Source organism: Styela clava, chromosome 11 (genome assembly GCF_964204865.1).
Source record: "Styela clava chromosome 11, kaStyClav1.hap1.2, whole genome shotgun sequence".
Classification (NCBI taxonomy): Eukaryota; Metazoa; Chordata; class Ascidiacea; order Stolidobranchia; family Styelidae; genus Styela; species Styela clava.
In genome coordinates this window covers 14,880,494-14,894,660 of record NC_135260.1, presented here as the reverse complement: position 1 = coordinate 14,894,660, position 14,167 = coordinate 14,880,494, and the positions used below count along the sequence as shown (strand labels likewise).

At 33.0% G+C, this 14,167-nt stretch overlaps 1 protein-coding gene across 3 annotated transcripts in view; it reads right to left on the bottom strand.

The window, feature by feature from the left end:
• The window catches only part of LOC120347429 (uncharacterized), a 76,288-nt gene that overhangs the window by 17,997 nt on the left and 44,124 nt on the right, over positions 1-14,167 (bottom strand). For all 3 annotated transcript variants that reach the window (XM_078117564.1, XM_078117566.1, XM_078117565.1), the window contains exons 66-87: positions 14,032-14,124; positions 13,213-13,400; positions 12,530-12,601; positions 12,165-12,298; positions 11,392-11,596; positions 10,717-10,842; positions 10,411-10,507; positions 9,823-10,014; positions 9,429-9,598; positions 8,977-9,112; positions 8,350-8,427; positions 7,971-8,170; positions 7,498-7,660; positions 7,095-7,189; positions 6,837-6,924; positions 6,259-6,436; positions 5,581-5,741; positions 2,836-2,950; positions 2,353-2,516; positions 1,681-1,878; positions 1,116-1,178; positions 621-839 (exon numbers count right to left, since the gene is read on the bottom strand). In XM_078117564.1, the coding sequence (XP_077973690.1) occupies positions 621-839; positions 1,116-1,178; positions 1,681-1,878; positions 2,353-2,516; positions 2,836-2,950; positions 5,581-5,741; positions 6,259-6,436; positions 6,837-6,924; positions 7,095-7,189; positions 7,498-7,660; positions 7,971-8,170; positions 8,350-8,427; positions 8,977-9,112; positions 9,429-9,598; positions 9,823-10,014; positions 10,411-10,507; positions 10,717-10,842; positions 11,392-11,596; positions 12,165-12,298; positions 12,530-12,601; positions 13,213-13,400; positions 14,032-14,124 (3,135 nt within the window). The remainder of the gene's footprint in view (positions 1-620; positions 840-1,115; positions 1,179-1,680; positions 1,879-2,352; positions 2,517-2,835; positions 2,951-5,580; positions 5,742-6,258; positions 6,437-6,836; positions 6,925-7,094; positions 7,190-7,497; positions 7,661-7,970; positions 8,171-8,349; positions 8,428-8,976; positions 9,113-9,428; positions 9,599-9,822; positions 10,015-10,410; positions 10,508-10,716; positions 10,843-11,391; positions 11,597-12,164; positions 12,299-12,529; positions 12,602-13,212; positions 13,401-14,031; positions 14,125-14,167) is intronic.

Below are 14,167 nucleotides of genomic sequence, written 5' to 3'. Positions count from 1 at the left end.
CAGAATATTTGAAAAATTGAACATGAAGTAAAATTTTGTACATATAGGCTTCAATTTGAAATATTAGGGATTGCTGTAAAATTACCAGAAGTCGAAACAAGTTGCTTGCATTGTGAATATATTGTTGTGCCGGTTTGTTAAATTTTTATAGACTGGATTATTGTTAAGATAACTTCAAAATTAATCCAGATTTTATAACTTATTTCGAAATACATATTTGTACACTGATTCACCATTTGCAATCTATAATATATAACATATACCCTGTATGAGAGATTTTTCTATTAGCATTTATCTAGGTATACAAAATATTTTTGATAATTTTCTAACCGATATATCATAATGGGGTAGGTTTCATATTTATCCTGAGGGAGAGGTTAGTCGATGACGTACCATGGCCTCTTGTCTGATTACCAGTCCATAATGTGTATTGGATTATTTAGCCAGTCACCGGTATTTGTTTCATATACACGAACAATTTGTAGTTTTTTTTTTTAATTTCATCAATGCAAAATCAAACATACTAATCTTGAATTAAATACAATGTAAATCGAATAACAAGAAACAAAATGACACACGTTATAAACCCATTTTTACATGAATAAAATGCAAAATCTTACATCCTGTAGTAGTAGTCACATTGGAACTAGATGTTGTAGTTTCTGTAGGTATCGTTGTCATTGCTGATTCAGAAGTAATAACAGGTTTCTTCGTTGTGGATTCTTCAACACTTGCAGATGTTGTTGAAACACTTGGTGTCGATTTTGGTGTGGTCTTTGCTGAGCTGGTTGTAGGATTAGCCATCTTGGTAGTAGCAGGAGTAGTTTTCTCTGTTTCTTCTGAAAAATTTATATAGCATATCCTGATTAGTCTCGATCATAATGCAGAGAAAGTTCAGAAGGCAATAAATAACTTTTCAAATATGTACTCATTTTTTCCAAACAGTCGCAGATTGAAACTCGAAGATCAATAGAAAAAGACTGAAATAGATACTGACATTGTAATATTGGTATCGTAATTTATAGTAATAGATTTGGAATTAACTATTACTTATTTATGCATGCATGCATATGAATAGTAAAGTACAAAGAACATTGAAATGGACTTCATCTTACCTTCTCCAGTTGTAGATTCAGTCACTTCAGTAGTTACAGCTGGACTAGGGGATCCAGTAACTCCTGAAAACAACGAAAAAATTATAAAAACATTCAACTTATTTGATTACCCAAAAAAAACCTTGATAGCAAAATGTTATTCCATGAAAGTTGCCCTTGCCTGGTAAAATAGAATAATAATAATTTTGAAAATAAAAAAAGACTGTTGAAATTCCATTCAGCATTCAAATTGGAAATAATAAATGAATCAATACTACTTTATAAAATACTATCAGTATTATATAAATGTAACTATCAGTACAAGTTATGCAAGACTAACTCCCAATCATTTCTCAATGCATTTGAGCTAGTGTATCCATATGCTTATAATGCAAGGGTGCTGTAGCAGTAATGAACATGACCATACTATGCAATTCAAGAATCCTGCTGCACACTCACACAAATGTATTTCTGTAATGTTTCATCTGACCAAAATCAGACTTCATCAGACAAGCAGTGTTCGTTCTCTTATTGTTTATGATCCTTTATATTGGGAAATTCCAAACAGTCATTTGTATCTATTTACCTGTTGGTGTAGTTGTAACTTCAGTTGTCGATACAATCTTAGTAGTAACTGATACTGGTGTGGTTGGCAAAGGTGTTGTTGTTGTTTCACAATTTTGTTCATCTTTTCCATTAGTACAATCTTCTCTACCATCACAAACCCAGTTAATTGGAATGCATTTCTCATTATCACATTGGAATTCTCCTGGACAATGCTTGTCTGTAAATGGAATATAAATAACATCATCTGCTTTAGTATGATACTAAGAAAACAAGCCGCTACGCTCACAGGATCTCCGATCATATTTAAGGTCCGCACTCCAGCAAACTGTTACCATTCATGCAAAATTGCAGACCCATAATGGCAGGGTATTGCAGTGACCGGATTACCAAAACTGCATATTTTCGATGCTGCCACGGTAACGTAACTGATTCATCTGTTTAGAGTTTTAGACACTACATCTCAACAGACAGAGAGAACGATTGAGAATAAGGGTCTTCTAGAGTGAAGATCCAAATATGTAGGAATAATCTGAACATCACCAGAGTTAGCAGTATACAACAATAAAAAAACATACTTAGCCAGCCAACTTTATTGAATATATCATCATAATTAAAATATCAAAGTTTTCTAATTTTCAAATTCCCTTATTATTGAAATAATCTATCGGTAATATGTTTATTGAAGACTTACCACAAACTGGACAACATTCTCCTTCAACAGTTGTTAATCTGAATCCAGGCTCACACAAGATCTCAGGACATATTTGTTGTACACAGGATGTGCTGCCAAGTTCATTCGTGCAAGTGCAAGTCTCGCATGGGTTTGGTTCCCACTTAGCTCCAACATCCACGCAACTAACATGTAATATTCACAAAATAAATAAAATACAATTTGAATTTATTTAAAATATATTTCAAATGGTGACAAATTAACTCACGTAAAATGTGGCCTTCAAATTTGAAAAAAAAAATCATTGAATAAGATATGATTTTACTTTTATTCAAAAAAAAAAGAAAGCTGATGACATTTCTTAATCATGTGAAGACACTCTAATCAAATGATATTTGTATATAAACATCTTTATGAATGCACATTATTGCACAAGTTGTTTCATTCTATTACAAAATAAGAAAAAACTTAACAAGGATGTAATGTGGAAAAGTGCAAACTTACGTTTCAGCAACAACGCATCCAGAACAAGTTCTTGGTGTTGTGACAAATGGAGTGGTTGTTTCCTTATTGACTGGTGGTGTCGTTGTCACTTCAATGGCTGGTGTGGTGGTTGGCACTGAAGTAATATAAAAAAGTGATGAAAAATAAGTCAAACAAATGTCATACTAGGAGAGAATTCTCAAGAACACTAGTTTTATTTATCAAATATAACATCTAGGCAGGGATGGCCATTTCCGAATACTAAACTATTCCGAATACATTCTAAAATAATGTTTTCGAATCTGGAATTCCGAATACATTCTAAAATCGAAAATAACACATTTTTGTTTTAGTTGATTAAAACCCAGTAAATTAGGAAATAAGCATCAATAGGAATATCAGAATGAAGCCACAGACCAACAGTATATGTACACAAAGTAATTGATAGTTTATAGCTATTAATAAAAAATAATAGCAACTTGTGACACAGTCAGTTTATTAAAATTATTCACTTTGTACAAATGACCATATGAAAAGATAGCCAAGGAGTTGTCTGACGCTTTCTATCATTGGTATCATGATATTACGATAATAGTCGAGTCTATTGACAAAAATACTACTTGTATTCAGATAATTGTGTATATTTTCTGAGAGTAATTAAATCATGAAAACCATATGAAAAGATAGCCAAGGAGTTGTCTGACGCTTTCTATCATTGGTATCATGATATTACGATAATAGTCGAGTCTATTGACAAAAATACTACTTGTATTCAGATAATTGTGTATATTTTCTGAGAGTAATTAAATTTATTGGCAATACAGGCAACAACAATCGAAAATCCATCATGCCTTTAAAAATTCTAATATTTAAGCCTTGAGTATTCTACTACCTACCAGTATATTTGTATATAAATTTATGTGAACCATATTGTTATTATGTGTAACATATTGTTGTGTTTGGAGTTAGAAATAAATTAGTAGAGAATAGATGACCACCACTGCCAGCGCGCAGCCAGGATTTTCGAAATCGGAAATTCCCATTGCCGCCTGTGACACCCACCGCGATTCCGCACTCGCCGCCTTGTCAGCGTATAATGATCATTCTGTTACGTAAAATATTCAATCCATGACAACGAGATTCTAAAATATCTTTATATATTAATTTAATGTGCCCAACATAACTCGCGGTTGCTTCTTCTTACGTCAAAAAAAAAACATTACTATTCGGTCCACGGCAATCTGTGACCGAAAAGTACGAGATAAACTGCCTGATGTATTTAATTTTAATATGTATTTTTGCAATCTTGCCAACTCGTTATCGCCGTTAGAAAAATCTCAAATATTTAATATAAAAGCATGTTAAGTGTAGAGAATAATTCATTTCATACAATGAATATACATATAAAGTTTAGCAGTAAATTAAAAATACATATTCATCACGGCGATTATGCCACCTGTTAAAAGAGTCGACTTTTACAACAAATAATATAACAACGAATATATATTTTTCTGTTGTGCAAAGTGATGAATTCGTGACCGACACGGGCATATTTAAAGTGTCTTGCTCTTATTAATTTAATTGTCTTCAATTTATCCTGCGGTTGCGTCGACAAAATAAAATCCTCACCACTCTTATATATCGTTGCAAACCACGGCCATAAAAATAAAAACGTGAGGTAAACTGTCCGATTAAGTATTGTTTTTATCCGTATTTTGCGAATTCGGCAAATATTCAGATGTACTTGTTAACAGTGACTCCGCTCGATCGAAATGCTCAGAGTAAAATATCTCAGAGTAAAATTTATTTCATCACAATAAAATTGATTGAATATACTTTAGATTAATTATATTATATACATCCTCACAACCAGGTAAAAAGTCGCGTTTCAAACCTTGTATCGTGTTAACACGAAAATATTCGACGGCAATTTAAATGGATAATCAGGCAAATCCCGCCTTCAATTAGTGACGATATGTTTCTAAACGCCGACCAAACATAATGTGTGCCAGAGGCACACGAAATTTTGCGATTTCCACTGCCTAGAAAAGCGTTTTTTAAATTTTCGCGGGCCTCAATTAAACTTATGTTGTTTACGGTTTTATTTTCAGTATTTTAAATTGCCGCTTTTCAATCAAAAAGTTGCGTTGTCTTTAGAAACTCGCCGCCGATGAACGTATTTACCAGATTCACAATTCCGTGCGCATACAAAAATAAAATAAATGTTATCGTTATCGTGGAACAAATTTGTGGAAAATTTTCGTTGTAGAGAAAATAACACAATCGTAAAGGCGTTTACGGGCCTAAATAACACGTTACGCTGATGAGTGATGAAAACAATCACGCGCAAGTTTCTATCGAGAATGTTTTCATTCAACGGAAACATCTTGAAAGCGGCGTCGAAAATGTGTGACGTCACACAAATATCCGATATTCTTATGAACGTGAATTCCGATATTCGAATGACGAGATATTCGAATACATTCGAATACTTTATTCGAATTGGCCATCCCTGCATCTAGGATTTATTTATCAAATATAACATCTAGGATTTATTTATCAAATGAAACATCTAGGATTTGTTTATCAAATAAAACATATATGATGTCATTGAGAGGATGGGGGTAATTGGGGGTAATCGTTTTTTAATATAAATTTTCCCAATATATCATACAACACCAGTAATTTTGTTTCTTTTATCAGCGGCAGAAAAAGGTTGCATAAATACGCTTTCAATTTCATTCATTACATAGACTGAATACTCACATTCCTTGCAGTAACAACAACTGTCTGTTCCTTCATTCAATACTAGTATTTCTGATCCAGTTGCACAAGTCAACTTGCACGATTTTTCACAAGATATTTCTCCAGATGTACATTCACATGTTGTACATTCATTCTTGGACCATTGACCTCCAGCAGGATATCTGTAATCAGAGTTTCAAATTATTATCTTGTCTTCAATGGCTGATAGTTATGATAATTGACTTAGAAAATAGTATTCCATGTAAGGTTCCAAAAGAATGAATTGTTCTTACCTATATTACTTCTTGACTGCATATTCATAACTATAATTTTTACTAATTAATAATGGCGCTAAGACGAAGCCACTATTTGAATAAACTATACAAAAGCTATTTTTAGCAATATGTAACAGTTTATCTATATCTTAACAAGGTGTTCCATACCCTATATTTAAAAAAGTCCATAAAAAGTAGTTCGATTTGTTCAAGAATATATTATGCTATTGAAACCAGAACCAGGATCTTCCTGTTTCAAAGCGTGGAGTGGAAGGGTGTATATAAAACCGAATACCAGCATAACTATGCACACCGCACCATCTAGTAAAAGTATTCAATATAAATATATATATCGTGCGTTGGATATGAAAACTGTGATAAACAATATAAAGTAAAAAATTTCAGCAAATTAACTTAAACGTACTTATTTCCATCTTCTATACATTGGCATTTTTCTTCAGTGACACATTTCATTCCATCGACAAATGTTCCAGATGGGCAATAGCATCCTGGCTTGCAATTATCTGTTCCACATACTGCATCCTTGTCAGAACAAGTTGTGTTGCATCCACATCCAATTGGGACCAATGGTGGCATGCAGACTGCAGTTTTATTATAAGAAAGGATTAGATTCGAATAATCTCAATAAGTTTCCATAGATGGTTAGTATGCATTTGGATCGTGGTTTTCAGAATGTACAGCAATTTATCAAATTGAAAACTTGGAAAACTACTTTCATTATAGTATTTAATTATAATGTTTGATGGGGATTCAGCGACTATCTATCTATTTTTTTCGATTTCCAAAACAATTTTATTCCATCTTATATGGATATAAATTGAGCAATTATAATTTGATTATTTACTATGTGGTACAATATGCATTCCCTTGATTTAGCATCTCAATGAGTAATTTAATTTAAACCAAAAATACAATGTATTAGTTGAGTGGAAATGGAATATTTGCGTTCAATATTCATGAAGCCAAGTTTTGTGAGGTTACCTTCTTTTGGTGTAGTGACCAATGGAGTTACAATAGGTGTCGTTTCACTTGATTTTTTGGTTGTGGAAATTTCTCCGGATGGCGTTGTCTAAACAAAACAAAAAATTTATGGAATCTTCATAATCTTACTAACTTTAGTAATTAAAAATAAATTCATCATCTGATGTTACCTAAATTTTCATACTGTGACATACTCTGATTACATTGGCAATTCAAGTTTAAAAGATTATTATGATAATCACACAATATTCAAATTACCTCAACATTGGTTCCAGGAGATGTAGAACTAGAAGGTGGTGTAGTTGGCACTTCTGTTTCCGGAAGTGTGGTATTGGCAGGGATCGTTGTTGTGGCTAAATCAAGCAATGACAACATATTAACAATTTCTTGAACATAACCATAAAAACTATTTTAATGAGCGGTTACCTCAGGACAGAGTGATTTTTACCGAGCAAGATCGTAACCACCCATCACAGTAATAATACCTCCATTTGTTTTGTTAATTATGATATCAAAATAAAATGCAGGAAATTAAATAAATAAAAAGGAATCTACTTTACAAAAATTAAGAAAATAAAAAGCAGATGAGCCTTATAATAATGTTCTCAGGTTTTCCAGACAAACTACCACATTGAAAATACACAGAATACAGATAACATACTGAGTGAAAATGTGCATTTGCAGCATCCCTCAACAAAACTGAAAACTCCGTTGAACGCCAAACATTCTTCTCTTTGGAGTTTGCAAACCTTTTCGCATTTTACACCTTCTTCAGTACAATAGCATTTTTCGCATTCGCTGGTAGATGTAACTTCATCATTGAACTAGTGAAATAAATGAATGAATTATATAAGAAAAAACATCTCAATATGAGTAATAATAACTATTTTGACTTATTTTGTAATTTAATAACATTACACCATAAAGTCTGTAATATGCAGCAATTAATAGAAACATTTTCAGTAACCCCAATAGTTGGAAAAGTGTCTTTGAAATTTTAGCGTTGAAAAATTTTGAAATTGTCACACAATTATGTCCATTTTTTCCCGATTTTCCTGCTGGAAAATTAAACAAACAATGGAGGTAAAAAATCTAATGTATAGAAATATTTTAAATTTTTTCTAAAAGGCCAACCTTATAATAGCTTCCTTCATGGTAGCATGGGCATTCTTGAGATGGAATACATTGTCCATTATGTTCTACCATTCCTCCAGGACATTGGCAGCCTGGTTGACAAGGCTCTGATGAGGTTGGGCACACAAAATTTGGATTTGCCATGTCTGTGCATGTCTTCTGGCATGGACATGGACGAACTTCTTTATCACCAGGACAAACTGTGAAGAAATGAATAAACATCATTGCATGAATATTAATAAAAAAAATCATAGCAGTTGATCCTTGTTGAAGTTATAAAATATTGCATGAACTAAACTACCAGTTTCCAACTGGATGCAACGATGAAACAAATTAATATAATGATAATTTTAAAACAAAATTAAGAATTTAAAATTACCTGGAGGTGTAGTTGTGGCAATGACTGTTTTGGTTGTTGTTTCTACACCAACAGGTTTTGTTGTAGTTACACCTTGGCCTACAAATGAAAAACAATGATAATAATTACAACACTGAGATAGGATTTACTATCCGAACCACGACCTATAGTCCTGTCACCGATCCATGTTGGGTAAGGGATTAGTTAGTTAGATATTTCAGATGCATGGAATTGATGGTGGAGGAAGCTGCACCCTGCGGTAGCGAGCAGTTCAGTAATCCTCTCACACATAATTATCCCCCACGGGATTCGAACCTGCAAACCCATGCAGGGTAGTCAGAAGTGTGGTGGACTGCATATTTCTAACGCTTAGCGGGATGCGTCACACTGTCAAGCTATTACATCAATCAACGCAAAATAATCTCCAGTGTAATAAAAGGTAAATGCTAACATAGATTTGAAGAAAACTATTTTTATGGTGAAAATAGTACCAAAGTACTGGCTGTACTGCTAATTGTTTTGCCACTTTGCATTGAGCTTTTAACAGGTAGGGGAAGAAAATTGAAAACATTGGAAATTAGTTCAATTTAAAATAAATTTCAATTGATTTTAAATTTTAAAAATAAAAGATTCTAGTTGTAGACATACCTTCAGTGGTGCTGACTCCTGATTCAGGTGTTGTAGATGGTGGTGTAGTTGTTGTGATTTCACATTCCTCATCAGTAGGATAACTTCCACATCTACCGTTGGCTCTGTCAGCATTTGGATCAGAACATTGACAATCCTATAATAAAAACATATTATCCATTTTCACTTCTTTTATAATGATAGATTCCATTATTCAGTACCGTATAATAATAATAATACCGTAAATATAATGCTACTGATTGAGTTTGGATGGGGCCCAGTACTTATCGTCATTGTGCCGGTGAATCTGTATGTATATAATTCAAGGAAGCTGTAGCAAGAGTGAAGATAGCTATTTTAGGTGATTTCCTAAGAATACAATATCTAAATAAACTTCTTCAAGACGATTTTACATGTGAAGCTATCTTGAAAGTAAAGAATAAGATCCTTAGTATTCTAAGCTTAACACTCACATCAACGCTGCATCCATATAATTGCAGACATTCTCCATCATCATTGCATCCAAGTTTACAGTTGCATTCATCTGAGCAAACGCTTGGTGGTGTTGTAACAACTGGTTCTGCTGTTGTAGTGTTGAATTGTGTTACTGGACCAGTTGTTTCTGGACCTCCTGTTGAAGGGCCTGTTGTTACAAAAATACAATGTTTCATTTAAAAAAAATTTAGATGCTATCTTAGGTTAGGTATAAATATTCGATTGACCTTGTTTAGTTTATTGGTATTCTGTTATAAATAAATCAAGTTTTATTGCTACTTTTATATCATTAATAAATGATGATCGCAAATATCAGTTCACACTACATTCAAAAAACTTAAATCCAAACGTATTCTATAAAACAATTTATACCAGTTGTCTCTTCATATTCTGGTGTTGTTGAAGGAGGTAAACATTGTTTGGATTCAGCCAAGAAAGCACATCTTCCTCTTATTTTTTGAGTTCCTTCATTACAGAAGCATTTGTATGGACAATCGGCAAGTACTGGACATTGTGATTCATCTCTGTCACACCCAACCATGCAGTAACATTTGAGGTCACATGCTGTAAAATTAATGTAATTTTGATATATAAAAATAGTATTTAACATCATACAGGGTCTGCCATTATAAAAAAAGTTACGGAACTTTTTTGTTATAAATAATGTTATTAAGTTTTCCCAGGAAAATATCAACTGTTTTATTTGATCTATATTCCAATAACAAGAATACAATTTTACAATAATTCATTAATAGTGGTTATGCTTGTGAAATTGGTAACATTTCAAAATACCTAAAATGGTTGCATCTGTGGCCTGTGGTTCGAATGTGGCCTGTCAAAGCATTTTATGTGGGACCCTGTAAAAATATAGACTAAACATATGGCTTCATTCCTAAACTTCATTTAAAATATCTAAACTATGAATGAATATTTGATGAAAAACAAGAAGTTTATATATACGTGGAATTGTGGTAGACATAGGCTCTGTGGTTGCTAATGTCGTTGAGGGTGTTGTTTCCGTCTCAGGTACACATTCTTGACAACATTTTCCATCCACCTTAATTAAAATAAATATTGTAAAATGTTATGCAATACTACTATAGGTATTTGATAGAAAGCAAAACAAACATGTTAATTACACTGTATATCACTTTAATGACAATTTCATCAAAGCAAGGTTTTACACTAAAACAAAATAGTAACACATGATAAATTACAGATAATACCACTTTTTTAAATAAATCAATATATAAATTGTAAGTTTACCTTTGCCAACACATAACCAGTTACACAAACAGGGATTGCACAGTCCGGTGTGCTACAATATTGCTTTCCTCTGATGCATGTACATTCGCTGCAATTATCAGTGGGATTTTTCCAGGTATCGTCGGACTACATATAAAACAATATACACACATTATTATAGTTATAGTTACACGACTCTAAACTCAAACACAAAGAAATTTCATGGAATGAAGAGGAAAAAATATAAATTGTGAATGACTGAATTTTAAAATTTGAAGTTATTTTATTTGACTAGATCATAAACTTTTCAAAAAGGATATAATATTCTTATTTATCCTGGGGAAGAGAGAACTCGATAAAATCGCTTAATCATATGAAGTACCGAGGCCTCCCGTCCGGTTACCCATGTTGGGCATAAGATTATTTAGCTAGGTATTTGTTTTCAGACGCATGGACTTGATGGTGGAGGAAGCCACTAACAACCATTGGTTACGTGAACCACTCTCAACAGCGAGGAATCCAATAATCGCATATAATTAGCCTCCGCGGGATTCATACCTGCAAGCCCATACAGTGTACTCCGATGTGCAATGGCAAGCATGTCCATAATGATTATCATGATGCGCCAACCGCCACTCAATTTATACAAATTGTTATGGGAAATATATAATGAAAAATTGAGATAGCTATATTTACCTCATACTCAACTCCATCAACAACGCATGGACAGTTTCCAAGTGGAATACAGGTTTCACCATCAAATATTGTTTCATCTGGACATCCACATCCTGAATAACATTTAGTAGGATTGTCTTCAACACAGTCAGCTTGAACATGAGGACATGTGTCATCGCATTGTGGTTTGCAGTTGTAGTAGACGAACGGTGCGGTACAATTTGTTCTGTGAATAAAAGTTTGAGCATTTTAAACTTGTGCTTTAATTCACCACCGATTATCAAGTAATAACAATTGGATTTTTTAAGATATAGTCCGTCAAACAGTGTAATTAAAATGAAAGCGAATAACATAGGATTTCTACACTCATTCTGAAGGAAAGCTGATAATAAATAATGAACCCCATGTTTCTGTTTGACTACTCGTCCATTTCAAGTATAGAAATATTAACTAGTCAACTGTTTTATAAAATGCATGGACTTGGATGGTGGTGAAGTCATAACCGACAACCGGTCACATGAACAAACCTGTGATGGCGATAAGTTCAGTCATCTTCTTGCACAAAGGTAACACCAGTTAAAAGGACCGTAAATTATAATAACAACAACAGCAATACTGAATATGATCCCAACCTGCAGACGCATGCATGGTAATCAGTGGAGCAGCGTGCATGTTTCTAATTCTTAGCCCAATGTGTTTCTGATAACACAATCATATTAAGATGAACAACTTATGCTTCACGTATGTCATAATGTGTGTAATTCGATACGAATATACAATTGCAAATATCTTACGGTTTAGATGTTGTAATGCTTTGACTTGTTGTTGTCACTCTGGCAGTGGTAGTTTCATGTTCACATGTACAACATTCAGAATCGAATTCTTTTGTCATTACAAATCCTGATGCACAACTATCTTCACAGTTGATCTAGAATAAAAGACTAGAGTGATCAATCCAATCACGACTGTTTATTATCAAGTTAACAACACAGATAGTTGCATACAAAGCTAATATAATATGTTTGTAATATTTGCATATGAACATGTAATAACAAATGATTGTCACTTACAAAACAAATTAAAATAGTTTTCATAAATACCTTGCTTTATATACCACAAGGTAGTAGAATAATGTAACACACTATATTCTTTTACTTACCATACAGACACGGTCTTTGGGTGTGGTTGTTTCTAAACTGTTTGTTGTTATTTTACCGGTGGTAAAAGGTAGCTGCATTAGAGAATATAAATTATTTTAGACACTTATGATAAGTCCTCTGTAAAATATTCATCAACATAAATAATAGTAATGAAGAAAAACATTCAATAGATTTGATAACAACTTTGCTCAAAGTTTGTGATATGTGGTGAACCAAGCACCAATTTTTATTCTTTTAAATTTAAACTCAAACTCGATTAAATGCCCAACTAGCTCGCAATTCTGTATGACATCACTAAATAGATTGTGACATCATAAAACTTTATTATAATAAATAATTTATGCACAAATATTCATAATATATTATGTAAGAAAGAGATGGTAATAGTAAAATTTTATAGTTATTCCTGTGAAAGAAGAAAACGCATTTTATCCGGAGGTACTAGTCCAGCACAAGTATAGAAAAAAGTTGAAATTTTTTTTTATCAGATGCATAAACAAGCTGAAGTGTACAAGTGGATATGTGAACCACACAGCTACAGCAAATTAGTCTTGTATTTTACAAAGGAAATGAGGGGTGCAATAAACCAGTGTGAAAATAAATCATACAAAACAGACAGACACAGACACAAGGCATTAATATAAACCTCTTTTTGTTAGATAGAACATAACAATGTACTAACTTGTTCAGTGCTTATGGTGATAACCTGCGTGGTTGTAGTTGGTGGGTGAACTGTTGTTAACTTGATTGTTGATTCACCAGAACCACTTGTTGTGAATACTGATGCTTCTGATGTTAGAGGAAGAATGGCTGTTTTAGTTGTGACCTCTTGTCCTCCAGTTGTTGTTTGACCAGAAGGTTGTGAGGTGCCTGGAATAATGTAGCAGTGTATTAATATAAGCCATTTGAACAGACCTTTTCACCAATTTGCGAAAAAAACTGAAATATGAAGACAGAAATAAGAAATGGAAAAATTTCAATTTCAAATAGTTGATATTATTGCATTTTTCAAACATGATAACTGGTGATTCATTTCAATCAAATTTGAATTGCAAATTCCAAAAAATCACTAGGAATAATTACTAGGAAAGTTGAAACGAAACAACATATAATTAAAATTTTCATGCCGAACTAACAAATTTTACATACCAAAGCTAAACCAACTTAAAATTTTTAAATCAACTATCGAGAATCTATTCATGTTCCAGGCAAGCAGCCATGAATACATTACATATTACTATTTTAGAAATAACCGGACTTTTTTCGATTTGTCTCTACCTATCTAATTTCCAATTTATTGCACTCTACTTTAGGTGTTGAGCATGGTTAAATTAGGGGTCATCAACAAACATATCTTAGTCCAGTATTTATACCACCACTACAGGTTTTTCGGCAGTGAGTTGTTTGAGAGTTGTCTTCATTTCAGCATGAGTGGACAATGTAGTTTTGCCAACAGGTGATGTGACAGTGGTTGTTTGACCAACTACAGGAGTATTCTCACCTGATTCTGGAGTTGTTTTATCCGATTTTTTGGTAGTAACCACAACTTTCGAGCTGGTTGTTGTCACAGCAGATGATGTTGAGACTCCTTCTTCTGAATATATAGATAGCATAATTAAAGACTAATACAAAATAAA